The following is a 25,470-nucleotide window of genomic DNA, read 5'->3' as shown; positions in this document are numbered from 1 at the left end:
CTCTCCCACCCCTGGGGGCTTCAGGGTGCCAAAGAGGGAGGGGGGAGGTGAGAAGAGGAAGCTCTGCTGACTCAGCAAGGCCCAAGGGAGCTCAGAGGCCTTTATTCAGAAGCTGCTTGCCTGGAGGACACAACACAACAGCAGCAGGAGCCTGAGCTGTGCCCTTGACACTTGGGCAGGCAGAGCCCAGGCAGGGCCCAGCAGCAGCCAGGGCCACACTCCCGGGGGGGTCAGCAGGGCCTGGAGCCCTTCCTGCAGGAGCCCAAAGCTGAAGGCTCTCAGGGGCAGCTGCTGCCCCCCATCAGCTTCTGCAGAGCTTGGCAGGAGAAACAACTTGGGGCAAGGGCAGGAGAGACAACAACAGGGCCTGGGGGAGGCTATTCCATGGGGCTGGGAGGGAGCAGCACAACTGACAACTGCCTGGGTGGGGAAGGGCAAAGAGGACAGGGCCCAGGCAGGACTCAGCCTGGGCAGGACACAGCCTGGGCAGGACAGGCAGCAGGGGGCTGGGGGCTGAAGGTTCCCACCCTGCTGGGCAGCTGGGGGAGGTCCCTGCCCGGCCGAGGCAGCTCCTAGCGGAACTGCAGGGGACTGATCCGCAGCCCCAGGACGTCTTTGCCGATCTCTGTCACCTGGGGGAGCAAGAAGAGGAGGTTCAGGAGCCCAAGTGCCCAGCCCAGCCCTGCCCAGGCCTCAGGGCTGCAGGCTGCACTCAGTGGTCCAGCTCCCCTGGCACCGAACTTGGCACAGGGTTAGAGCTGAGCCCGGGGGAAGGGGTGTGCAGGGCCGGGGGGGGCAGCTGTGGGAGGGCTGTGCGGGGCAGGGGCAGCCCCGGGAGGGCTGTGCAGGGCAGGGGCAGCCGTGGGGGGGCTGTGCAGGGCAGGGGGAGCCCCGGGAGGGCTGTGCAGGGCAGGGCAGGGGGAGCCCCGGGAGGGCTGTGCAGGGCAGGGCAGGGGGAGCCCCGGGAGGGCTGTGCAGGGCAGGGCAGGGGGAGCCCCGGGAGGGCTGTGCAGGGCAGGGCAGGGGGAGCCCCGGGAGGGCTGTGCGGGGCAGGGGGAGCCCTGGGAGGGCTGTGCAGGGCAGGGGGAGCCGCGGGAGGGCTGTGCAGGGCAGGGAGGGAGCCCCGGGAGGGCTGTGCGGGGCAGGGGGAGCCGCGGGGGGGCTGTGCGGGGCAGGGGGAGCCCCGGGAGGGCTGTGCAGGGCAGGGGGAGCCGCGGGAGGGCTGTGCAGGGCAGGGCAGGGGGAGCCCCGGGAGGGCTGTGCGGGGCAGGGCAGGGGGAGCCCCGGGAGGGCTGTGCAGGGCAGGGGGAGCCGCGGGGGGGCTGTGCAGGGCAGGGGGAGCCGCGGGAGGGCTGTGCGGGGCAGGGGGAGCCCTGGGAGGGCTGTGCAGGGCAGGGGGAGCCGCGGGGGGGCTGTGCGGGGCAGGGGGAGCCCCGGGAGGGCTGTGCAGGGCAGGGGGAGCGCCGGGAGGGCTGTGCGGGGCAGGGGGAGCCGCGGGGGGGCTGTGCGGGGCAGGGGGAGCCGCGGGGGGGCTGTGCGGGGCAGGGGGAGCCGCGGGGGGGCTGTGCGGGGCAGGGGGAGCCGCGGGGGGGCTGTGCGGGGCAGGGGGAGCCGCGGGGGGGCTGTGCAGGGCAGGGGGAGCCGCGGGAGGGCTGTGCAGGGCAGAGGGAGCCGCGGGGGGGCTGTGCGGGCGGGGGCAGCCTCTCACGGTGGTGACTCGGCAGAGCTGCCCGCGGAACTCGGGGCTGTAGCAGGCGCCGCTCAGGGGACACTTCTCCAGGGCCCTGCCGCGGTAGAGCGGGCGGAAGGAGGCGGCGCAGATGTCGAAGGGGTTGTGCATGTCGTAGCTCAGCTGGTGGCTGTCGCTGGGGTTCTTCTCGCAGGCAGCGAGGATCTTGCGGGTCTGCAGGGCAGGAGCAGCTCAGGAGCGGCCCCGGGAGGGTCCCACCCAGCGGCTCCGCCCCGGGCCCCGCCCTGCCCTGCCCCGCCCCGTCCGGGGCCACACCTGCTGAGCCACCTCGGGCTTGGGGCCCAGCTCCAGCAGGCGCCGGGCGAAGCTGGCAGCGGTCTTGAAGTTCTTGAGCTTGAAGAAGAGGTTGAGGGCAGTGCGGAGCACCAGGATCATGTGGACGGGCTGCAGGTTGGAGTGGGTGAAGTAGGCTGCCATCTGTGCCAGGGGACAGGGGACAGCAGGGCACCGTCAGTGCCACGCCGGGAGGCTGCCCAGGCTCAGCCTGCGCCAGGAGCCCCCCCGGGGGGGCACTCTGCTGCGGCAGCTCCGAGGGAGGCAGCGACAGCAGCAGAGGACCCTTTGGCCTGGAAGAGATCTTCTGAGCCCACCGAGGGCAAAGCTTCACCCAGCACTGCCAGGGCACTGCCAGGCCATGGCCCTCAGTGCCACAGACCCAGGGGCTGCAGCACTGCCCTGGGCAGCCTGGGCCAGGCCTGGGCAAGCCTCAGGGGGCAGAAGTTGCTGCTCATGGCCAAGCTGAGGCTCCCTGAGGCCACCTGAGGCCATTGCCCCTGCTCCTGGCAGCAGAGCCCAGCCCCTGCCCGCCCCAGGCTGCTGTGCCCTGCCAGGAGGCCTCTCCTCAGCCTCCTCTGCTCCAGGCAGCACTCAGCACTCCCAATCCCTTCCTCAACCCAAAGGTTGCTGCTCCCTCCCCTCCCTCCCGGGGCCAAAGCCTCTCCTGTACCTCACAGATCCTCTTCTGCTGCTCCAGGGTGTCCTTGGGCAGCTTCTTCCTCTCGATCTCCATGGAGAGCCCCACGATGTACTCGCGGCAGATGGCGATCAGCTGCTGGGCCTGGGGGGGGACAAGGCTCAGGCCCTCAGCCTGCCCCCCGGCAGGGAGGGAGGCAGCAGCAGCCCCCGGGGGCTGCCCTCACCTCGGCGATCTCCTGCTTGTTGTCCACCACCAGCAGGGGGACGCTGAGCAGGATGCAGCGGAACTTCTCCACCGCCTCCTCGAACTTGCCGGCCGTGGTCAGCTGGTAGCAGAGCTGCAGGCGCTGGATCAGGTCGTTCAGCTTCAGCCCCACGGCAGGGAGGGCACTCTTCAGGCCACCCCCGTCCTTCCTGCGGGCACCAGAGGGGGGCTGGGGGCACACAGCACCGCGGGGCCCTGCAGGACGGGCGCAGGGGGACCGCAGCTTGCCCCAAGCCTCCCAGCGAGGCCCACCCAGGCCCCTGCTGGGCTCCTCTGCCCCTGGCTTGGCACAGAGGGCATCTGGGCTGCCATCCTCCTGCCACCCAGGGTGCCCAGCTCGCTCTGCAGCAGCACAGCTGCCGACCTGGCTCAGCTCTCTACACTGCTTCTGCTGCAGAGACCTCGCTGGGGCTTCAGCTGCCTCAGGGCAGCTCTGCCAGGGCTGCTGGAGGGCAGCACCTGAGCTGCTGCACCCTGGCTCAGGGCACCCCAAAACATGGAGGAGCTCTGGGCCCAGGGCAGGCAGCAGGGCAAGGAGCATGGAACATTCCTGGTGCCCAGCCAGCAGGCAGGAAGGTGCCAGAGACATCTCTGAGAGCCTGCAGGAGAGCAGCCCCAGAGGGCATCTGGGCAGTGCCCAGCAACAGCTCAAGGGTGAGGAGGGCAAAGGACTGGGGCTGGCATCTGCTGAGTGGTGCCAAGGGGCACAAAGTGGGTGCCAGGAGGAGGAAGTTGTTTGCTGTGAGGGTGCTGAGGCCTGGAGCAGGCTGCCCAGAGAGGCTGTGGAGCCTCCTTGTGTGCAGAGCTGCCCAGCCCTGCCCTGGGCACTGTGCCCCCTGGGCAGGCTGCTGGGGGTGCCCTGCTGGGCAGCAGGGTTGGGGTCGCAGGAGATGCTCTCCAGAGCTCCCTTCCCACCCCTCCAGGGGGGCTGTGTGAGCGTGGGGGGCGGGGGGCAGGCAGCAGGGCAGGGCCCTGGCAGCTGCTTACCAGTTGCGGTGAGGGTAGCCGTAGAGGGCGGGCAGGGAGGGCAGCGCCGCGTAGGTGGTGCGGCCGCGGGCGTAGGTCTGCAGGAACAGCTGCTTGTAGGGGCCGAAGTTGGTCACTCCCACCTGGTCGTGCAGCAGCTGCAGCACACACAGGGCCCTGAGCCGCGGGCAGGGGCCACCCAGGTGGCACCCGGGTGCCAGCAGCTCCGGGGGCACAGCCAGAGGAAGCAGCGGCTCAAGGGGAGGGCACAGAGGCTGAGGTGGATAGAGGGGGCCTGGGGGCTGCAGGGGGCATGCAGAGGGCATGCAGGGTACTGCAGGGGGCATACAGGGGGCTGCAAGGGGCATACAGGGGGCTGCAAGGGGCATACAGGGGGCTGCAAGGGGCATACAGGGGGCTGCAGGGTACTGCAGGGGGCATGCAGGGGGCATGCAGGGGGCTGCAGGGGGCATGCAGGGGGCTGCAGGGGGCATGCAGGGGGCTGCAGGGGGCATGCAGAGGGCATGCAGGGGGCATGCAGGGTACTGCAGGGGGCTCCTACCCTCATAGCTGTCTCAAAGGAGCCTGCCAGGATGTGGTCGACAGGAAGCTGAGAGTTGTTGCACCACACCTAGGGAGGAGGAAGGAGGAGAACTGTGCAGCTGCTGCCACCTCTGCCCTCACCACCCCCCCCTGCCCAGCTGCTGTGCTCACAGGCCAGGCCCCACCACAAGAACCCCCCCCAGGAAGAACCCCCCAGAAGAAATCTCACACACAAAGACCCCCCCCAGGAAGAATCCTCCAGGAAGAACTCCCCCAGACCCCCCCAGGAGAACCCCCCCAGGAGAACCCCCCCAGGAGAACCCCCCTGAGCAGACAGCCCAGGGCCGTGGCACTACCTGGGCCGGGCTGGTGCCCTTGGTGGGTGGCACAAAGAATCCTTCCTCTGCTGCTCCTGCAGGGCCAGCAGCAGCGTCCTGGGGGCAGAGAGCAGTGCTGGGGGGGGAGGCCTCCAGCAGCCAGCTGGGCCCAGAGCTGTGCTGACCAAGCCTCTGAAGCCCCCCAGGACATTGCCCTACGCCCCCCCGGACCAGGAGCTGTCGCTGCCCTCCCACCAGCTCCTGCTGGGCCCCTCGGGGAGCCTCCTACCAGCTCAGGAGGCAGATCCAAATCTTCCTCCACCTCCCATCCCCCTCCTTCCTCCTGCCCCTTGGCCAGGCCTTCCTCTCCGAAGCCTTCTCCAGCATCCACGAAGCCATCTGCAGGGAGAGGGCAGGGGGGGGCAGGGAGGGGGCAGGGAGGGGGCAGGGGGGGAGCTGTCAGGGCTCTGCCAGGCAGGGCTGAGCTCCTGCAGGAGCAGCTCTGAGCTCCACCAACCTTCGTCCAGCTGCAGCTCTGCATCCTCTCCCCAGCCCTCGGTGCCCACCGTGTCCATGTCGATGTCAGCTGCCAGGGCACCTCCCTTGCCTGCAGAGGGGCAGAAGCCTTCACTGCCTGGCATGGAGCTCCTGAGCACCACTGAGCCCAAGCCTCAGCCCAGCCCTGCCAGGGCAGCACCAAACCTTGGTCCTCAGCACCACAGCCCCGAGGCTCTGACAGCCCCTCCAGGGTGGGGGCTCCACCACTGCCCTGGGCAAGCTCTGCCAGGCCTTGCCAACCTTCGAGGGGCAGAACTGCTCCCCTGGGGCAACCTGAGCCTGTTTCCTTCTCTGTCCCTCTGGGAGAAGAACCTGACCCCTCTCCCTATGTGCCCAGCTGGATGCCAGCCCCTGCCAGTGGCACACAACAGGACTGAGGCCAGCAGAGGAGCTGAGGAGCCCTGGGGGCAACACTGCCCAGCTGCAGGCACAAACCTTTGCCAGCAATGGTGCCCTCGAAGAAGCCCTTGGAGACAGTCAGCAGGGGCCAGTTGGTGTCCAGGGGCATGACAGGGGCAGGAGGCTGCAGCAGCTTGGCACTGTGGTCAATGGCTGGGACCTGAGCAGAGAGCAGGGAGCAGCTAAAGGCCTCCAAGGCAAATCCCAGCCCTGGAGCTTCCCATCTGGGCAGTGCCCAGCAACAGCTCAAGGGTAGGGGGCAAGAGCCTGGGGCTGGCATCTGCTGAGTGGTGCCAAGGGGCACAAAGTGGGTGCCAGGAGGAGGAAGTTGTTTGCTGTGAGGGTGCTGAGGCCTGGAGCAGGCTGCCCAGAGAGGCTGTGGAGCCTCCTGGTGTGCAGAGCTGCCCAGCCCTGCCCTGGGCACTGTGCCCCCTGGGCAAGCTGCTGGTGGTGCCCTGCTGGGGCAGGGTGGGGGTGCAGGAGATGCCCTCCAGAGCTCCCTTCCCACCTCCACTCTGCTGAGACCCTGAGGCAGGCAGTGCTTGGGGTGGCTCTGCTGGCACTGCCCCATTGGCACCCACTGGCATCTCCCCAGGCCCTCCAGAGCAGGAGGAAGGCTCTGGGCAGCTTCCTCACCGCCTCCTTCTCAGGATCAAAGGTCTCCTTCAGGCTCTCAGCTTCCTCATCCAGCCCATGGGTGGCAGCTGTCAGGTAGGCCAAGGACTCTGCAACGACACCAGGGAAGGTTCTGCACCGGCCTGGAGAAGGAGAACTCCTCACAGCTGCCCCAGGCAGGGCCCAGAGCAGGCTGGAGGAGGCCTGGAGCAGCCTGGGCTGGTGCAGGGTTGAAGCTCATCCAAGTTCCAACTTTCAGACCACCCAAAGCCCATGGCAGGGGGCTTGGATCTGGCAGCTCCTGGAAGGTCCCTCCCAACCCACCCCACCCCACGAGCAGCCTGGGCTGGTGGGAGCTGCCCCTGCCCGTGGCACAGGCTGGCACTGGTTGGTCTCTGGAGGCTGCCCAGAGCACCCCACGGGTCCCTGACTCACTCTGGCCACAGTTCCTCAGGATCCTCACTCTCTCTGCCACGTCCCCCAGGTACAGAGCGTTCTGGTAGTGCCCACTCATGTCCTTCCGGATCTCCGCTGAGGAAGAGGAGCAGAAGTCACCCCCCACGGCCTGCTGCTTCCTCCCCTGCCCCCAGGGTGCTGCCCTCTGGCACTGGCACTCAGGTGGCTCTGCTCTGGGGAGGCCACAGCCCCACTGCTGGGCTCAGCTTGGGGCAGCACAATCCAGGAGAGCTGTGGAGGTCCAGAGGAGGGCAACAGAGCTGGGGAAGGGCCTGGAGAGGAAATCTGCTGAGGAGAGACTGAGCTGGGGAAGGGCAGGGTGGGGAAGAGGAGGCTGAGGGCAGAGCTCATTGCTGTCAGCAGCCACCTGAAGGGAGGTTGTGGAGAGGCTGCTGCTGGGCTCTGCTCACAGGGAACTGGAGACAGAAGAAGGGGAAATGGCCTCAGGCTGAGGCTGGGAAGAAGCTTTTCAGGCAGAGTGGTCAGGGACAGGCCTGAGCTGCCCAGGGGCTGCTGCAGTCACCCCCAGGCTGTGCTTCAGGCTGGGGAGGCTTAGGTTGGACTCTGCACAGCTCTGCAGCCCCCAGCACAAGCAGGACATGGAAGTGTTGGAGCCAGCCCAGAGGAGGCCACCAAGAGCTGAGAGGGCTGCAGCAGCTCTGCTCTGAGCACAGGCTGAGAGAGTTGAGGCTCTGCAGCCTGCAGAGAAGGCTCCCAGGAGCCCTTGGAGTGGCCTGGCAGGGTCTGGAGGGGGCTGCAGGAGGGCTGGGGAGGGGCTGGGGGGAGGGCAGCAGAGCACCTCCAGACTGCACAGCCCCAGACTCGCTCAGCCTCTGCTCAGAGCCTGGACCTGCTGGTGCTGAGGAGCTGCTCCAGGCCAGGCAGCTCTGTGCCCCTGCGAGGCTGTGCTGGCACCAGCCTGGCACTCACCAATCTTCATCATCTTGCGCAGCTTCTCCAGGTTGCCTGTGATGAGGTAGAGGAAGGAGAGCCTGTCGAAGTTCTTGGTGCGCTGGTAGCACATCTCCACGATCTGGTGGTTGCCCTGCAGCAGAGCCACTTCCCCCAGCTTCTCCCAGCAGCTTTTGTCATCCAGAGCCTTGGCTGCCTCCAGAGCAATCTGCCAGAGAGAGCCCAGCCCGGGAGGAAGGCCTGGAGGGGTTTGCCCTGCAGGCTGCGCTCGGGGCCAGCTGCGACCGAGAGCAGGCCAAGGGCTGAGCTCTGCACCTGGGCCACAGCAGCCCCAGGCAGTGGCACAGGCTGGGCACAGAGTGGCAGAGAGGGCCCTGGGGGTGCTGGGTGGCAGCTGCAGAGGAGGCAGCAGTGCCCAGGTGGGCAGCAGAGGCAGGGGCAGCCTGGGCTGGCTGAGGAGCAGTGTGGGCAGCAGGAGCAGGGAGGTTCCTGTGCCCCTGTGCTGGCATTGCTCAGGCCAGCCCTGGAGTGCTGTGCCCAGCTCTGGGCTCCTGCATTGCAGAGAGCTGCTGAGGGGCTGGAAGGTGCCCAGAGCAGGGCAGCAAGGCTGGGGAGGGGGCACAGCCCTGTGAGGGAGCTGGGGGGGTGCATCCTGGCCCAGAGCAGGCTGAGGGCAGAGCTGATTGCTGCCTGCAGCTGCCTGCAGGGAGGTTGTGCTCAGCTGGGGTTGGGCTCTGCTGCCAGGCCCCCAGGGCCAGAAGAAGGGGACAGAGGCTGAAGCTGTGCCAGGGCAGGCTGAGGCTGGGTGTGAGGAGGAAGTTGTGCCACCCCCAGCCAAATCTCCTTCCCTTTGGAGGTCACAAACACCTCCAGACCTGCTGGGTCACAGCTTCTGCCCCACAGCAGGGCTGGGGCAGCTCCGGAGAGCAGAGCACAGGCAGGGACCTGCTGGAGCAGGGCCAGAGGAGGCCACAGCAGGGCTGGGAGGGCTCTGCTGGGGTGCCAGGCTGGGAGGGTTGGGGGGGCACAGCCTGGAGAGGAGAAGGCTCCAGGGAGAGCTTCTAGAGCTGGGCACAGAGTTTGGAGCAGGAGCTGCGGTGGCAGGAGCAGGGGGGAGGGTCTGGAAGTGCCAGGGGGAGGTTGGGAGTGGAGAGGAGGAGACACTGGCGGTGCTGGGGGTGGGCAGAGCCTGTCCCAGGCTGCCCAGGGGTGGGAGCTGCCCCTGGCTGTCGCGGGCACAGCTGCCCCTGGCTGCCCTCACCTCGATGTTGCCGCACTCCAGCGCCAGGCTGAACCGAGTCTTCTCGTCCTTGACGAAGTGCAGAGCCACCTCGGGGTACCCCTTGCGCTGCAGGTAGGCAATGATGGACTGCCCCACGAGCTTGGCATTCCTCACCATGTGCAGCACCTGCCAGGCACAGCCTCAGCACAGCCCCCGGGCCCAGGGGCCACCAGGAGCAGCCAGTGCCAGCCCCGGCCCCGGCAGGCACAGCTCACCCCGGGGCAGGCTGCCCACAGCCCACCACGGCCCTGGGCAGCCCCTGCCAGGCTCAGCACCCTCCTGCTGCACAGCTCCTTCCTCCCCTCCAGGCTGACCTTCCTCATCCCCAGCTCTGCCCCCTGCCCCCCAGGCCTGCCCCTGCCTGGCAGCCTCCAGTGCCCCTCCCCAGTCCCCTGCAGCCCCCGAGAGGTCACTCACAGATCCCTCTGGGTCCCTTCCAACCCCTGAGCTCTGAGAGCCTCTGAGCAGAGCCTGCTCCTGCCCCTGCTCCTGTCCCCCCCAGCCTGCCCCTGCTCCTGTCCCCCCCCGACCCCCCCAGCCTGTCCCTGCTCCTGTCCCCCCCCAGCCACTGACAAGCATTGACCAAATCTCCTCTCAGAGGCAGCCTCAGGGCCCTGAGCCTCTGCCCAGGATTTGCCTGCAGGGGCAGGGAGGAAGGGGCCGGGGGGGGGGGTCAGGGGAGCAAAGAGGGCTCAGGGAGGGTAAGAGAGACTTGAGGAGGCCAAAGGAGGCTCAGGGGAGCTGAGGGGGGGCTCAGAGGAGGCTCGGGGGGGCACAGGGGGGCTGAAGGGCACCAAGGGGAGGCTCAGGGGGGCAGAAGGGCACCGGGGGGGGGCTCAGGGGGGTCTCAGGGCACCGGGGGGGCTGAAGGGGGGCTGAAGGGCACCGAGGGGGGGCTCAGGGGGGCTGAAGGGCTCAGGGGGGTCTCAGGGCAGCGGGGGGGGGCTCAGGGGGGCAGAAGGGCACCGGGGGGGGGGCTCAGGGGGGCAGAAGGGCACTGGGGGGGGGCTCAGGGGGGCAGAAGGGCACTGAGGGGAGGCTCAGGGGGTCTCAGGGCAGCGGGGGGGGGCACAGGGGGGCTCAGGGGGGCAGAAGGGCACTGGGGGGGGGCTCAGGGGGGCAGAAGGGCACTGAGGGGAGGCTCAGGGGGTCTCAGGGCAGCGGGGGGGGGCTCAGGGGGGCTCAGGGGGGCAGAAGGGCACTGGGGGGGGCTCAGGGGGGCAGAAGGGCACTGAGGGGAGGCTCAGGGGGTCTCAGGGCAGCGGGGGGGGGCTCAGGGGGGCTCAGGGGGGCAGAAGGGCACTGGGGGGGGGCTCAGGGGGGCAGAAGGGCACTGAGGGGAGGCTCAGGGGGTCTCAGGGCAGCGGGGGGGGGCTCAGGGGAGCTCAGGGGGGCAGAAGGGCACTGAGGGGGGGCTCAGGGGGGCAGAAGGGCACTGAGGGGGGGCTCAGGGGGGCAGAAGGGCAGCGGGGGGGCCTGGGGTGGTCTCAGGGCAGCGGGGGGGCCCGGGGGGGTCTCAGGGCACTGGGGGGGGGGCCCGGGGGGTCCGTCCCGTGCTGACCTCGTCGTACTTCCTGTGGCTGAGTGCCAGCTTGAAGCGGAACTCGGTGGGGTCGATGCCCAGCACCCGCGGCCTGCACTCCCGGTCCAGGCAGTAGACGTTGGTGCCCCTCACCCGCGTCACGTAGATGGGCAGGTCCAGGGTGCGGATGATGCCATGGTCCCTGCGCCAGGGCAGGGCAGTGGGCACGGCTGGCACTGCCCACAGCACCCCCCCGGCCCCCAGCCGCAGAAGTGCAAAGCTCAGCCCCGGGGGGGGCAGGGCAGGCAGCGAGGGCAGCCCAGGGGCAGGGGCAGCAGCCAGGGGCAGGGGCAGCAGCCAGGGGCAGGGGCAGCAGCCAGGGGCAGGGGCAGCAGCCAGGGGGCAGAGGAAGCTGCTGGGCTCTGGGCAGGGTGAGGAGAGAGTCCTGCCCCCAGGGAGAGTCCTGCCCCCGGGGAGGGACAACCCCCAGCAGCTCCTGTGCGTGGGCCTGCTGGGCAGCAGCTCCACAGGGCAGGGCCTGGCACTGCTGGGCAGTGCCCAGCCAGGTGCCCGCACGGGCAAGAAGGCCCCAAAGGTCTGCTGGGGGCATGGGGCAGAGTGTGGGCAGCAGGGCAAGGGTTAGGTGCTGCTGCCACTCTGCTGGGCCCTGGGCAGGGCACCTCTGGAGGGCCAGAGGGGGCCAGGGCTGGGCTCCCCCCCAGTGCCAGGGGCTGGGAGGTGCTGGAGAGAGCCCAGGGGGGGCTGGGGAGGTGCTGAGGGGCCTGGAGCAGCTCTGGCAGGGGCAGAGGCTGAGCCCTGCCTGGGCTGAGAGCCTGCAGGAGAGCAGCCCCAGAGGGCATCTGGGCAGTGCCCAGCAACAGCTACAGGGTGTGTGGAGGGGGGCAAGGGGCTGGGGCTGGCATCTGCTGAGTGGTGCCAAGGGGCACAAAGTGGGTGCCAGGAGGAGGAAGTTGTTTGGTGTGAGGGTGCTGAGGCCTGGAGCAGGCTGCCCAGAGAGGCTGTGGAGCCTCCTTGTGTGCAGAGCTGCCCAGCCCTGCCCTGGGCACTGTGCCCCCTGGGCAGGCTGCTGGGGGGCGCTGCTGGGGCAGGCCTGCAGGTGGCGCTGCAGGCTCACCCCGTGCCCACGGCGTATTTGATGTGGTTGCTGGTGGTGTAGATGAAGACTCCACTCTCGTCCCAGGCCCCACTCTTGACTCGGATGTTCTCGTGGATGCTGCACAGCGACTCCAGCTTCCTGTTGCAGATCATGATGGCTGCGGGGCAGAGGCAGCAGCAGTCAGGCCTGGGCAGCCCCTGCCTGCTCTGCCTGCTGCCAGCCACCAGCTGCAGCCCCCTGAGGGCCACAGCGAGCCTCTGGCAGCTGGCACAGAGCCCACCCCGAGGGGCTGCAGCTGCCCCCTCCCCTCCGTGTGCCCCCGGGGGGGGTCCCCAGCTCTCACCGTGCTTGGCCAGCAGGGCCACGTGGGCCATGTCTGCAGACCAGATCACATATTTCACCTTGGAGATCTTCACCGAGGCCAAGGTCCTGCAGGAGAACAGCAGAGACCTGAGAGCTGCCCCTGCACAGCCAGCTCAGGGCCTGGCACCACCCCCACCCCCCCGAGCCACCCACCCCTGAGCCACCCACCCCCCCCCGAGCCACCCAACCCCCCCAGAGCCAGGGGCCTGCAGCCACCAGAGCAGGAGGCAGAGCTCTGAGGGTGAGCAGAGCCTGCAGGAGGCTGCCCAGGGAGGCTGAGGCTGCCCAGGGAGGCTGCCCAGGGAGGCTGCGGCTGCCCAGGGAGGCTGCCCAGGGAGGCTGAGGCTGCCCAGGGAGGCTGCCTAGGGAGGCTGCCCAGGGAGGCTGTAGCTGCCTCCTCCCCGGGGCTGTTCCAGGCCAGGCTGGATGAGGCCTTGAGCAGCTGAGCCTTAGCCCAGAGGGGTCCCTGCCCACGGTGGGGAGGGGATGGGAGCAGATGAGCTCTGAGCTCCCTTCCCCCCTGAGCCACCCTCTGCTGCTTTACAGCACCCAGCCCTGGCAGTGCCAGGCTCTGGCAGGCCATGGCAGCCACCTCCCCCTGGCAGCTGGCAGGGAGCCCGGGGCAGAGCTGCCACCTTGGCTCTGCTCACTCCTGGCCCTGCTTTGCATCCCTCCCGGGGCAGCCAGCAGCTGAGGCCGGGGCTCAGGAGAGCATTCATCAGCTCCTCCCCATCCCCCACCCCCGGGGGGCACGGAGCAGCCCCCAGCAGGCCTCACCTCTTCTGCTGCACGTCGAAGAGGGTGATGGAGTCGGAGTCCCTCAGCAGCAGGCTGCCGGTGCCGGCGTAGAAGATCTCATCGCAGTTGGGCACCTGAACCTTCTTGGTGATCTCATTCTTCAGGTTCTTGATCAGGATCTGCCAGGGGGGCAAAGGCAGCAGAGGGCAGCTGGGAGAGGGTCCAAGGGCAGCTCTGGGCTCAGCTCTGCAGGGCTCAACTCTGTGAGCAGCAGCTCCGGGTGAGCACAGGCTGAGGGAGCTGGGGCTGGGCAGCCTGCAGGGGAGAAGGCTCCAGAGGGCACCTCAGGGCTGGGCTGGGGCAGCCTGCAGGGGAGAAGGCTCCAGAGGGCACCTCAGGGCTGGGGCTGGGCAGCCTGCAGGGGAGAAGGCTCCAGAGGGCACCTCAGGGCTGGGCTGGGGCAGCCTGCAGGGGAGAAGGCTCCGAGGGCACCTCAGGGCTGGGCTGGGGCAGCCTGCAGGGGAGAAGGCTCCAGAGGGCACCTCAGGGCTGGGCTGGGGCAGCCTGCAGGGGAGAAGGCTCCAGAGGGCACCTCAGGGCTGGGCTGGGGCAGCCTGCAGGGGAGAAGGCTCCAAGGGCACCTCAGAGCTGTGCCAGAGCCTGCAGGGAGGCTGCAGAGAGCCTTTGCCTGAGGAGGTCTGAGCCAGGCCCAGGGGAATGGTTTGGAGCTGAGGCAGAGCAGCTGAGAGTGGAGCTGGGGAAGTTGCTCAGTGCCAGGGTGGGGAGAGCCTGGCACAGGCTGCCCAGGGAGGCTGTGGCTGCCTCCTGCCTAGGGGTGTTCAAGGCCAGGCTGGGCTGGTGGGAGGAGGTGTCCCTGAGCTTTGCTGTCTCCTCTCCAGCAGCTCTCAGTCCCTCTGCAACTGGGGGGGAGCCCAACCCTGGCCCCAGCCCTCCAGAGATACCCTCCCCAGGGCAGAGCAGAAGGGCAGCAGAACCTCCCTTGCCCTGTTGTGTGCCCCCAGCAGCCCACAGGAGCCATCTCGACCCTGGGGGCACCTTGCTGCCTGCTGCTGCTCTCCACCAGCACTGCCAGATCCTCCTCTCCAGAGCTGCTGCTCCCAGGGGCAGCAGCAACCTCCCCCCCAGCTGCCCCCAGCAGCCTCCCTCCCCCCCCCAGCAGCCCCCAGCAGCCTCCCTCCCCCCCCAGCAGCCTCCCTCCCCCCTCAGCTGCCCCCAGCAGCCTCCCTCCCCCCTCAGCTGCCCCCAGCAGCCTCCCTCCCCCCCCAGCTGCCCCCAGCAGCCTCCCTCCCCCCCCCAGCAGCCCCCAGCAGCCTCCCTCCCCCCCAGCAGCCTCCCTCCCCCCCCAGCAGCCTCCCTCCCCCCCAGCCCTGCCCTCACCGAGTGCATCCTGTCCAGCACAGCGAAGCGGTTCCGAGCCACCCAGACGGCAGTGAGGCCTGAGGATCGCTTCCCCTCGGGGGCTGGGGGCACAGAGCAGGCACAGAGCTCCCTCCTCTGCCAGCCTCTGGCGCCTGAGCCCCCCTGGGCTGCTGCAGCTGCTGCCTGCCAGCCCTCTGCACCCGCGGGGCTGTGCCCAGGCCTCGCTCCCTCCCCCCCTGCCCTCCGCGTCCTGGGAACCACCAGGGAGGGCTCTGGGAGCTCAGAGCTCAGCTGCTGCCAGCCCCTGCCCTGGGCAGGGTCTCCTCTCACCAGCCCAAGGTGCCTGAAGGCTTCATCCAGCCTGGCCTTGAGCAGCTCCAGGCAGGAGGCAGCCACAGCCTCTCTGCCTCCAGGCTCTCCCCACCCTCCCACTGCACAGCTCCTTCCTCAGCTCCAGCCCAGCCCTGCTCTGCCTCAGCTCCAAACCATTCTCCCTGCCTGGCTCAGACACCCTCAGCAAAGCCTCTTCCTGCAGGACCCCTTCAGGCACTGGCAGGCAGCTCTGGGGTCCCCCTGGACTCTCCTTTCTGCTTTTGGATCTCCTCCCAGTACCTGAAGGGGGCTGCAAGAGCCAGGAAGGGACTTTTGCAGCAGAGGGAATGAGCTGAAGCCTGAGGAGGGCAGATTGAGACTGGGGATGAGGGAGAAATTGCCCACAGGGAGGGTGGGGAGAGCCTGGCACAGGCTGCCCGAGGAGGCTGTGGCTGCCTCCTGCCTGGGGCTGCTCAGGGCCAGGCTGGATGAGTGTAGCTGAGGTGTCCCTGCCAGGGCAGGGGCTGGGAGCAGATGAGCTCTCAGCTCCCTTCCAACCCAATCCATCCACCCCAGGATCTCATAAAGCAGCTCTGAAGGGCTCAAACCAAAGCATCTGCACCAGGTTCAGCCACATCCAACCTGCACCAAGCCCTCCAGAGCCCTCTCCTCTTCCTCTGCCCCCAGACCCACCTGCTCTGGGCCATGCTCAGCACAGAAACCCTCCCTCAGCCCCCAGCGAGCTGCTTCCAGTCCCCCCTCCCCCACCTCCCCCCTCATTGCAAACCCTTTCCAGCCCTGCTGACAGAGGCAGGAGGAAGCAGCTGGAGTCTGAGATCCCAAATGGGATGGAGAGTTGAGGAGAGAAGAGTTATGAGGGCGATGATGACGATGATGAGGGTTTGGTTCCTTTCCCACTGCCCTAAATCAAGCTTCCCCCTCTGTAAATTGCACCAAAAGTGAGGTGGAATTTGGCTGCTGCCAGCCCAGGGCTGTGCCACTTTTACAGCCACAGCTCAGCACAGAGAGGGGGAAAAAGCCCAAAGCACCAAGCACAGAACTCAGCTCTGGTGCAAATCCATCTCTGCTGACAGCTGCCTGCTGAGGGCAGGAGGGGGGAGGAAAAACCTCCTCATAAGAGGATTATGAAATATAGATTGGGGGCAGTAAAAGTTTGACTGCAAAGATTCATCTGCAGCCCAGAGCAGGGCGAGGGAGGCAGGAGGCAGAGCTGCCAAGGGCTGGGTGCTGCAGGGCACAACAGGGGAGAGAGGCCAAGGAGAGGCTGAGAGCGATGAAAGGCTTTGGAGCAGCAGAGAGAGGGAGCTGGGGGAGGGGGCAGGGGAGCTACAGACACCCACCAGGGGCAGGGGGAGCTGTAGAGGCTGTTTGGGTGTGTTGAGAGCTTGGAACTCTCCAGAGGGTGCTTAGGGATGGAGGAAATGGGACTGAAACCAGCCTGGTCCAGCTGGAGATAGACTAAATGGAACCAAAACCAACCTGGTCCAGTTACAGATGGACTAAATGGGACCAAACCCAACCTGGTCCAGGTGGAGATGGACTAAATGGGACCAAACCCAACCCGGTCCAGTTAGAGATGGACCAAGCCCAGCCTGGCCCAGCTGGAGCTGTCCCTGCTGGCCCAGGTGCTGCCTGAGCTGCCTGTGCAGGCCCTGGCAGCCAGCCCCATGCCAGCCTCATGCCAGCCCCGTGCCAGCCGGGCTCACCGTCGGGGCTCTGGGCGTCGGTGTCCCGGGGGATGCTGTACAGGTCGTAGGTGCTGTTCTCCAGGCTGCTGGCTCGCTGCAGGGCACACAGAGGCCGTGCCAGGGCTGTGCCCACAGCCCCCAGCAGCTGCGCAGCAGAGAGGCAGCAGCAGGGGGCACTCGGAGGGGGGGCACAGGGGGCACTACAGGGCGGGGGGAGGGTGGCAGAGGGCACTCAGGGGAGAGGTTGGCAGAGGGCACTTGGAGGAGGAGCAGAGGGGGCACTCCAGGGGGGGGTGGGGCACAGGGGGCACTCCAAGGGGGGGCACTCACAGTGCAGAGCAGGACTGCGTTCTCGGCGGGGTTGTAGGACATGCTGAACACAGGGAACTTGGAGCCACTGCAGCACAGGGAGGGGAGGGTAAGGCCCAGCAGGAGCCCACAGGCTGAGCCCTGCCGGAGCTGAGGCTGCCCTCAGGCCCTCCTGAGCGGCCCCTGCCCAGCTGGAGACTGCCTCGGAGCAGCCTGAGCTGGGGGTGCCCTCGGGGCAGGCTGAGCTGGAGGTGCCCTCGGAGCAGCCTGAGCTGCAGCTGGGGGTGCCCTCGGGGCAAGGTGGGCTGCAGCTGGGGGTGCCCTCGGAGCAGCCTGAGCTGGGGGTGCCCTTGGAGCAGCCTGGGCTGCAGCTGGGGGTGCCCTCGGGGCAGGCCGGGCTGCAGCTGGGGGTGCCCTCGGGGCAGGCTGGGCTGCAGCTGGGGGTGCCCTCGGGGCAGGCCGGGCTGGGCTGGCCCTGCTCACCTCCGCAGCTGCATGACAGCCACGTCCTTGGAGCTGCTGAAGTCGAGCTGCCGCAGGAAGCGATCCTTGACGTAGTAGAGCAGGTTGCCGTGCACGGCGTGGGCAGGCCGCTCCCGCTCCAGCTTGAACACGATCATGCCCCCGTCGTGCCCTGAGGGCAGCAGCACAGCCTCACCACGGCTGCCAGCACCGGCCCAGGGCAGGCATCTCTGTGGCCCCTGGGCTCAGCACCTCAATTGCTGGAGTTTGGGCACCTGGCGCCGAGGAGAGGCTGGAGCGGGGCCAGGGAAGGGCGAGGGAAGTGGGGGCAGGGCTGGGGAGGAGCAGCTGGGGGAGGTGGGGGGTGGGGAGGCTGGAGGAGGCTGAGGGGAGGCTGTCTAGGTCCTGAGGGTGTTCAGCCTGGAGAAGAGGAGGCTGAGGGGAGCCCTTCTGGCTCTGCACAGCTCCCCCAGAGGAGGCTGGCACTGGGGGGGGTTGGGCTCTGCTCCCCAGTGTCAGGGAGGGGCAAAGGCCTGAGGAGGCTGCAGGGAGGCTGAGGGAGGCTGAGGGTGGCTCTGCCGTTACCTGCGGCGAAGAGGTTGAGGTTGGGGTGAGCTGAGAGCACCCAGAAGCGGTCATGGTCGCGCCGGAAGGTCTGCACCCCGGTGCTGAGGGGCAGCAGGAGCACAGTGGCAACTCCTGCCCCATGCCCTGCTCCTGCCCCATGCCCTGCTCCTCCCGTGCCCTGCTCCTCCCGTGCCCTGCTCCTCCCGTGCCCTCCTCCCCCCGTGCCCTCCTCCCCCCGTGCCCAGCCTCCCCCATGCCCAGCCCCTCCTGTGCCCAGCTCCTCCCACAGCCCTCCCCGAGGTGCCCCTCAGCAGTGCCAGCTGCTGGCCATGCCCTCACCGCTTGGACATGTCCCAGACTCTGATGCTTTTGTCCTCGGAGTTGCTGAGGATGAGCTCCTGGCGCGGGTGGAAGACGGCGCAGGAGACGTTGTTGTAGTGACCTCGGCAGGTGTCGACCTCCCAGGCCTTGGACTCTGCCCAGCAGTGGGAGAGAGCCTCTGTCAGCAGCCCCCTCCCTGCCAGGGACCCCTGCCCAGCTGCCCCAGGCCGAGCCTCCCCTCTCAGCCTCCCCTCTCAGCCTCCCCTCACCGTTCATCCTCCAGATCTTCACCTGCCGGTCGTCGGCGCCCGAGACGATGAGGGGCATGGTGGGGTGGAAGGCAGCCCAGTTCACGCCCCTGTCGTGGCCCTGGGGGCAGGCACAGAGCTCAGGGCCCGAGGGGAAGCAGCAGAGGACACAGCAGGGAAGGGTGGGAGGGGCTGGGCTGGAGGGAGAGCAGCGCAGGCTGCTGGGGCACAAACGCCCCCAGGTGCAGCACAGCTCCTGGCACAGGCTGCCAGGGAGGAGCAGCTGAGGAGCTGGAGGTGTGCAGCCTGGAGAGGAGGAGGAGGCTGAGACCTCACTGCCCTCTGAGCGCCCTGAGAGGAGGCTGCAGCCAGCTGGGGCTGAGCTCTGCTCCCTGGCACCAGGAGGCAGAAGGAGGAAATGGCCTCAGGCTGCCCCAGGGCAGGCTCAGGTTGGCCACAAGGAACCATTTCTGCCCCTCCAGAGCTCTGCAGCCCTGGCCCGGCCCAGGCTGCCCTGGGGCAGTGGTGGAGGCCCCACCCTGGAGGAGTTCCCACGCCCTGGGGGTGTGCTGAGGGCCACAGGGTGGCAGTGCCCTGGCAGGGCTGGGGCAGGGCAGGGCAGGACCCCAGGGCTGTGCTCACTGGCTGCAAGTGGAGCTGTGAGCTCCCCCCCCTGCCCCCCCATAGGCTGCAGAGGCTGCCCCCACCCCCAGCACATGCTTCACCTCTGCTGCCCCCCCGCAGGCTGCCCCCACCTCCAGCACATGCTTCACCTCTGCTGCCCCCCCTGCCCCCCACAGGGTGCCCCCACCTCCAGCACATGCTTCACCTCTGCTGCCCCCCCCCGCAGGCTGCCCCCACCCCCAGCACATGCTTCACCTCTGCTGCCCCCCCCGCAGGCTGCCCCCACCCCCAGCACATGCTTCACCTCTGCTGCCCCCCCCGCAGGCTGCCCCCACCCCCAGCACATGCTTCACCTCTGCTGCCCCCCCCGCAGGCTGCCCCCACCTCCAGCACATGCTTCACCTCTGCTGCCCCCCTGCAGGCTGCCCCCACCTCCAGCACATGCTTCCCCTCTGCTGCCCCCCCCGCAGGCTGCCCCCACCTCCAGCACATGCTTCACCTCTGCTGCCCCCCCTGCCCCCCACAGGCTGCCCCCACCTCCAGCACATGCTTCACCTCTGCTGCCCCCCCTGCCCCCCACAGGGTGCCCCCACCTCCAGCACATGCTTCACCTCTGCTGCCCCCCCCCGCAGGCTGCCCCCACCCCCAGCACATGCTTCACCTCTGCTGCCCCCCCCGCAGGCTGCCCCCACCCCCAGCACATGCTTCACCTCTGCTGCCCCCCCCGCAGGCTGCCCCCACCCCCAGCACATGCTTCACCTCTGCTGCCCCCCCCGCAGGCTGCCCCCACCTCCAGCACATGCTTCACCTCTGCTGCCCCCCTGCAGGCTGCCCCCACCTCCAGCACATGCTTCCCCTCTGCTGCCCCCCCCGCAGGCTGCCCCCACCTCCAGCACATGCTTCACCTCTGCTGCCCCCCCCTGCCCCCCTCAGGCTGCCCCCACCTCCAGCACATGCTTCACCTCTGCTGCCCCCCCTGCCCCCCACAGGCTGCCCCCACCTCCAGCACATGCTTCACCACCGCGTCCGTGGTGCCGAACAGGTCCACGCCTGTGATCCCCCTCACGTCTGACTCCACGGCGCCAGGGGACAGATTCTTCTTCCTCAGGCCTTGGGGGGAGAGCAGCAGGAGAAGAGGGTGAGGAGAGCCCCCCCGGAGTGCCCAGGCACTGCCCTCAGCTCCCAGCCAGCTGCAGCCTGGGGGCTGGGAGCTTAGGGAGAAATCTCCTCCCCCTCCCCCTTCCCCTGCCCGGGCCTGGGTTGGACCCAGGGACTGGCTCCTGGGCCTGGGTTGGGTTCCTGGGCCTGGGTTGGGCTCCAGGCACCGTCAAAGCTCCCAGCCCAGCCCCCCCTGCAGCCAGCAGGGCCAGCCCCGACCAGAGCAGGCTGCTCACAGCTACCACACAACCTGCCCTGGGCTGGTGCCAGCCAGAGGGCACCTCCCAGCCTGTCTGGGCAGCCTGGGCCAGGCTCTCCCCAGCCTCAGCAGCTCCAACTTCTCTTTCTCTTGGCTCTCCCTCCTGGAGCTGCAGGCAGCCCCCCCCCCGCCTGGCACCGCTGCCCTGCTCACATCCCTGCGGCAGCCTCAGCCTGAGCTGCTCGGCCTGGAGTCATCAGCAGGGCCCAGCAGGCAGAGCCCAGGCCCTGGCCCAGCCCTGGGGCTGCTGCAGGCAGAGCAGGCCCAGCTGGGGGGCAGAAGTTAGGGGACAGAGAGCAGCCCTCAGCAGCCTCAGCCCCCAGCTGAGTCAATAGCTCAGCTCAGCTCCAGCCCCCCCGGCACAGCAGGCAGGGGGAGGGGGAGGGGGAGGGGGAGGGAAGCCCAACCCAGGCCTGTGCCATCTCCAAGCCAATTTGGCAGCTGGAGCTGTGCTGAGGGAGGCTGGGGGGGGAGGGAGGCAGCAGCAGAGCTCTGCTGGCAGCAGAGCTGCTCAGCTCCCCAGGCTGGCACTAACAAAGAGGGCACAGCTTTTAAATCAGCAGCCCCCCCCCGTCCCCAGGCCCCTGCTGGTGACACAGCTGAACGTGGGCAGCACAGCCCAGCCCTGCTGCAGGGGGCAGAGAGCTGCAGCTCAGGGGCTCCGGAGGCCTCTCTGTGGTTAGCAGCACCCCAGGAACCCAACCTGCTTCCCACTGCCATGGAATGGGCTGGGAGATGCTGCAGGGCACTGCCAGGGGCACCACCGAGCCATGGCCCTCAGCACCACAGCTCCAGGCCCTGCAGAGCCCTCCAGGGATGGGGACTGCACCACTGGGGGAGCCTGGGCCGGGCCTGGGCAGCCCCCAGGGAGCAGGAACTGTTCCTCATGGCCAACTTCACCCAACCCTGGGGCAACCTGAGGCCATCTCCTGACCCCAGGGGGCAGAGCCCAGCCCCCACCCGGCTCCAGCCTCCTCTCAGGGAGCTGCAGAGAGCCAGAAGGGCTCCCCTCAGCCTCCTCTGCTCCAGGCTGAAGGACCTCAGCTCTCAGCCTGTCCTCACAGCACTGAGATCATCCTTTGTGGCCTCCAACATCCTACAGGCTGATGGGCACCGAGGGGCAGCTGCCCAGCAACAGAGAGCTCTGAGTGCTCCACCTGAGGCTGCTCCAGCCAAGCTCTCACACCACAACCTCCCTTCCCTTCCTTTCCTTCCCCACCCATTCCCTTTCCATTTCCTCCCTCCCCCTTTCCCTTCCCCCCCCTCCCTTTCCCCCTCCCCTCCCCCCCTGCTTCCTGCCACTGCAGCTGTGAGCAGAGCTCTGCCCCTGGGCACCCCCTGCCCGCGGGCAGCTCACCAGAGATGTCCCAGACACGAACAGTCTGGTCCAGGCTGGCAGACACCACCAGGTCCTCGGAGGGGTGGAACTGGGCACACATCACATAGTGGTTGTGTCCTGTCAGCACACTGCAGGGGCAAGGGCAGAAGGCAGCCTCTGAAGGGCAGAGCCAGGAGCAGCTCCCAGGCCTGCCCAGCAGCAGCTCCCAGGCCTGCCCAGCAGCAGCTCCCAGCCCTGCCCAGCAGCAGCTCCCAGCCCTGCCCAGCAGCAGCTCCCAGCCCTGCCCAGCAGCAGCTCCCAGCCCTGCCCAGCAGCAGCTCCCAGCCCTGCCCAGCAGCAGCTCCCAGCCCTGCCCAGCCGCAGCTCCCAGCCCTGCCCAGCAGCAGCTCCCAGCCCTGCCCAGCAGCAGCTCCCAGCCCTGCCCAGCAGCAGCTCCCAGCCCTGCCCAGCAGCAGCTCCCAGCCCAGCCTGGGGAGGAGGCTGAAGAGCAGAAGGTTGCCAAATGCTGCTCCTCAGGACTGCTGGGACCCAAGAGTGGGTCTGGGGGGAAGAGACTTTCAAAGCAGCTCCCTGCAGGGACAGCCCCGAGCAGAGCAGCTGCTCACAGCCCCACACAGTCTGCCCGGGGCTGGTGCCAGCCTCCCACCTCTCTGAGCAGCCTGTGCCAGGCTCTGCCCACCCTCAGCACCGCCAATGTCTCCTCCTCATCACTCCCAACCTCCCTCTGGCACTTCCAGACCCTGCTCCCTGCTCCTGCCACCTCAGCTCCTGCTCCAGACTCTGTGCCCAGCTCCGGAAGCTCTCCAGAAGCTCTCTCTGGAGCCTTCTCCACCCCAGGCTGTGCCCTCCCAACCCTCCCAGCCTGGCATCCCAGCAGAGCCCTTCCAGCCCTGCTGTGGCCTGCTCTGGCCCTGCTGCAGCAGGTCCCTGCCTGTGCTGTGCCCCCAGCCCCCCCCAGACCTCTGCTCTGTTTACCAAACACAAGTCCTGGACTGCCAGTTCCAGACCCGGATGGTTTGGTCATCAGAGGCACTCAGGATCCAGGGATACTCCTGGGGAGACAAAGCATTCCCGAGGGGGCCTCAGTCCCCTCCCCCTCCAGACACTCCCTCCCCACCGGGCACTGCCCCCTCTGCCCACCAATGCCCCCCCCGAGGCCCTGGAGGCTGAAACTCTGCCTCTGAAGGCTGCAGCACCTTGGGAGCAGCAGCGGCAGCACAGGGCCCGGGGCACAGATACCCACCCAGGGGAGGGGCAGGGGGAGTGGCACAGGGAGGAGCAGGGGGGGGGCGGGGGGAGGGGCACAGGGAGGGGCAGGGGGGGGCGGGGGGAGGGGCACAGGGAGGGGCGGGGGGGGCGGGGGGGAGGGGCACAGGGAGGGGCAGGGGGGGGCGGGGGGGAGGGGCAGGGGCGGGGCTCACGTGGTGGAAGAAGGTGGTGCGGATGTAGTCCAGGTGGCCCAGCAGGGTGAAGAGGCAGCGACGCAGTTTGTAGTTCCAGACCTGCAGGGCAGAGAGAAGGCCATGGGGGGGGAAGGTGCTGAGGGGCCTGGAGCAGCTCTGGCAGGGGCAGAGGCTGAGCCCTGCCTGGGCTGAGAGCCTGCAGGAGAGCAGCCCCAGAGGGCATCTGGGCAGTGCCCAGCAACAGCTACAGGGTGTGTGGAGGGGGGCAAGGGGCTGGGGCTGGCATCTGCTGAGTGGTGCCAAGGGGCACAAAGTGGGTGCCAGGAGGAGGAAGTTGTTTGCTGTGAGGGTGCTGAGGCCTGGAGCAGGCTGCCCAGAGAGGCTGTGGAGCCTCCTTGTGTGCAGAGCTGCCCAGCCCTGCCCTGGGCACTGTGCCCCCTGGGCAGGCTGCTGGGGGTGCCCTGCTGGGGTTCTGGGCTGGGCACCACCACCTGCTAGAGCCTTTGGGGCACAGCCTCTCAGCTGCAGCTCCCCCTCGAGCCTCTGCCCAGCGTCTGAGGACCTTTTGCCCACAGGAGCTGCTGCAAGGCTCCAGCTCCCTGAGCTCAGCTCCAACCCCTGGCAGAGCAGAACTCCAGTCCCAGACACTTCCCCCCTCCCCCCAGCCTCTTGCTCCTCTTCCCACCCCCTCTGTCTGCTGCTGCCCTGCCCTGGATGCTGCCCCCCAGGGCAGAGCTCAGCTCTCACCTTTATCTTGTAGTCATCTCCCCCAGACACGAACAGAGGCTGCTGCTTGTGGAAGTCAATGCCACGGACAGGACCTGCCGAGAGCCAGAGCAGGTTGGGCAGGGCCAGAGGAGCTGCAGGGCACAGCTGCTGCTGGCTGCAGGGCACAGAGGAGCTGCAGGGCACAGAGGAGCTGCAGGGCACAGCCCACAGCTGCTGCTGGCTGCAGGGCACAGAGGAGCTGCAGGGCACAGCTGCTGCTGGCTGCAGGGCACAGAGGAGCTGCAGGGCACAGCCCACAGCTGCTGCTGGCTGCAGGGCACAGAGGGGCTGCAGGGCACAGCTGCTGCTGGCTGCAGGGCACAGAGGAGCTGGGGAAGTTGCTCAGTGCCAGGGTGAGGAGAGCCTGGCACAGGCTGCCCGGGGAGGCTGTGGCTGCCTCCTGCCTGGGGGTGTTCAAGGCCAGGCTGGGCTGGGCAGAGGCAATGGTGCTGGGAGCAGAGCTCTGAGCTCCCCAGGGCCCTGCTGTGGTTCATGACTCTGAGCTCCTCCACTCCCACCCAGCCCCCACCCGGGGGTCAGAGCCAGGCCCCAGACTTCTCTCTGCAGCTTCACTTCACAGCAGAGCAAACCAACCCCTGCCAGGGCATGCACAGAGCCTCCACCCAGCAGCTCTGAAGGCAGAGAGGCCTCAGCAGCACTGCAGCAGAGCCTCCCTCCCCCCAGCAGTATCTCCCTCCCCCCAGCAGTATCTCCCTCCCCCCAGCAGTATCTCCCTCCCCCCAGCAGAGCCTCCCTCCCCCCAGCAGAGCCTCCCTCCCCCCAGCAGAGCCTCCCTCCCCCCAGCCCCCTGCCCCTGCCCCTCCCCCACCGTCGTGCTCGTCGAACTTGTCCAGCAGGGTGCACATTCGGTAGTCCCAGAGCTGGATCACTCCATTGTGCAGGCTGCTCAGCACCCAGGGCCGCTTGGGGTGGAAGCTGAGCCCTGCAGGCACACAGGGCCTGAGCCTCCCCCCTCGGCCCGGGGCTGCAGTCCCCCCCCAGGGCCCAGCACTGCAGTTCCCCCCCCCCAGGGCCCAGCAGTGCAGTTCCCCCCCCCCCCCAGGGCCCAGCAGTGCAGTTCCCCCCCCCAGGGCCCAGCAGTGCAGTTCCCCCCCCCCAGGGCCCAGCAGTGCAGTTCCCCCCCCCCCCCAGGGCCCAGCTCCTCTACCCTGCCCTGGGGAGGCCTCAACTGCCCCCAGCTTGGGGCTCCCCAGGTGAAGGGGGACAGGAACTGCTGGAGAGAGCCTGAGGGTGAGGAGGGGACGGGAAGGGCCTGGTGGGGAGAGGCTGAAGGCTCTGGGGCTGAGTGTGGAGAGCACTGGGAGGGGACCTGAGAGATGCTTATCAGCAGCTGAGGGCTGGGGCTGGGGGGGACAGGCTCTGGGGTCAGGAGTGGGGTCCTGCCCCGGCAGGGCTGGGGGAGCTCTCCGGGTCCCTCCCCGCCCCTGACCCCTCCGCTCTGTGCTGAGCCCCACGCGGGGCAGTGGCCGAGTCCCCACCGCTGCCTCCCGGCGCCCCCCAGCTCCGACCCCAGCCCCGCCGGGGGCGTTTGGAGCCTCCATCCCCAGTGCCCACCCCCAGGACCCATCCCCGCTCCCAGCTCCTCCCTTTGGCCCTCATCAGCCTCCCGGAGCCGCCCTGAGCGCCCCCCGGGGCCTGCCCTCGCTCACCGCCCCCGGGGCCGGAGCCCCCCGCCCGGGGCAGCCTCCCCGCGCTCCCCGGAGCCCCCCGGCGCGGCCCCGCCCGGCCCCGGCCCCAGCCCCGGCCCCGGCACCTTTCACCCGAGCGGATTTGGTCTCGAACTTGGTCAGCATCTCCTCCGCCGCCGCCGCCGCCGCTCCACGTCAGCGCCCCGGAAGTGCCCCGGACCACTTCCGCTTCCGGTAACCATCG

At 68.6% G+C, this 25,470-nt stretch overlaps 1 protein-coding gene across 1 annotated transcript; it reads right to left on the bottom strand.

Moving 5' to 3' along the window:
* Nucleotides 1-79: 79 nt before the first annotated feature.
* On the bottom strand, nucleotides 80-25,446 carry COPA (COPI coat complex subunit alpha). Its single transcript, XM_064175812.1, has 33 exons — nucleotides 25,352-25,446; nucleotides 24,407-24,520; nucleotides 23,557-23,630; nucleotides 22,828-22,908; nucleotides 22,382-22,458; nucleotides 21,425-21,534; nucleotides 19,651-19,760; nucleotides 18,048-18,147; nucleotides 17,797-17,932; nucleotides 17,476-17,558; nucleotides 16,912-17,062; nucleotides 16,450-16,516; nucleotides 16,138-16,213; nucleotides 14,117-14,199; nucleotides 12,758-12,897; nucleotides 11,961-12,046; nucleotides 11,636-11,774; nucleotides 10,540-10,702; nucleotides 8,958-9,104; nucleotides 7,715-7,904; nucleotides 6,764-6,859; nucleotides 6,350-6,438; nucleotides 5,750-5,873; nucleotides 5,274-5,363; nucleotides 5,046-5,155; nucleotides 4,796-4,873; nucleotides 4,459-4,527; nucleotides 3,918-4,054; nucleotides 2,890-3,079; nucleotides 2,697-2,807; nucleotides 2,006-2,167; nucleotides 1,709-1,903; nucleotides 80-632 (listed from the first exon to the last, which is right to left on the bottom strand). Exons 1-33 carry the CDS (start codon nucleotides 25,389-25,391, stop codon nucleotides 573-575), a joined length of 3,678 nt encoding a protein of 1,225 aa, XP_064031882.1. The 5' UTR covers nucleotides 25,392-25,446; the 3' UTR covers nucleotides 80-572.
* Nucleotides 25,447-25,470: the final 24 nt, after the last annotated feature.

Source organism: Pogoniulus pusillus, chromosome 43, assembly GCF_015220805.1.
Source record: "Pogoniulus pusillus isolate bPogPus1 chromosome 43, bPogPus1.pri, whole genome shotgun sequence".
NCBI classification, from domain to species: domain Eukaryota; kingdom Metazoa; phylum Chordata; class Aves; order Piciformes; family Lybiidae; genus Pogoniulus; species Pogoniulus pusillus.
The sequence above is the reverse complement of the archived record's forward strand: the minus strand, read 5'-3'. Positions and strand labels throughout refer to the sequence as shown.

Excerpts from the sequence above, each read along its gene's own strand:
- COPA (XM_064175812.1), bottom strand. The coding sequence starts at position 25,391 with ATGCTGACCAAGTTCGAGACCAAATCCGCTCGGGTGAAAG. Across the intron at positions 19,761-21,424 it reads TCGTGTCTGGGACATCTCTG|GCCTGAGGAAGAAGAATCTG; the intron begins GTGAGCTGCCCG and ends TCTCCCCCCAAG. Across the intron at positions 16,517-16,911 it reads GCTGTCATGCAGCTGCGGAG|TGGCTCCAAGTTCCCTGTGT; the intron begins GTGAGCAGGGCC and ends CCTGTGCTGCAG.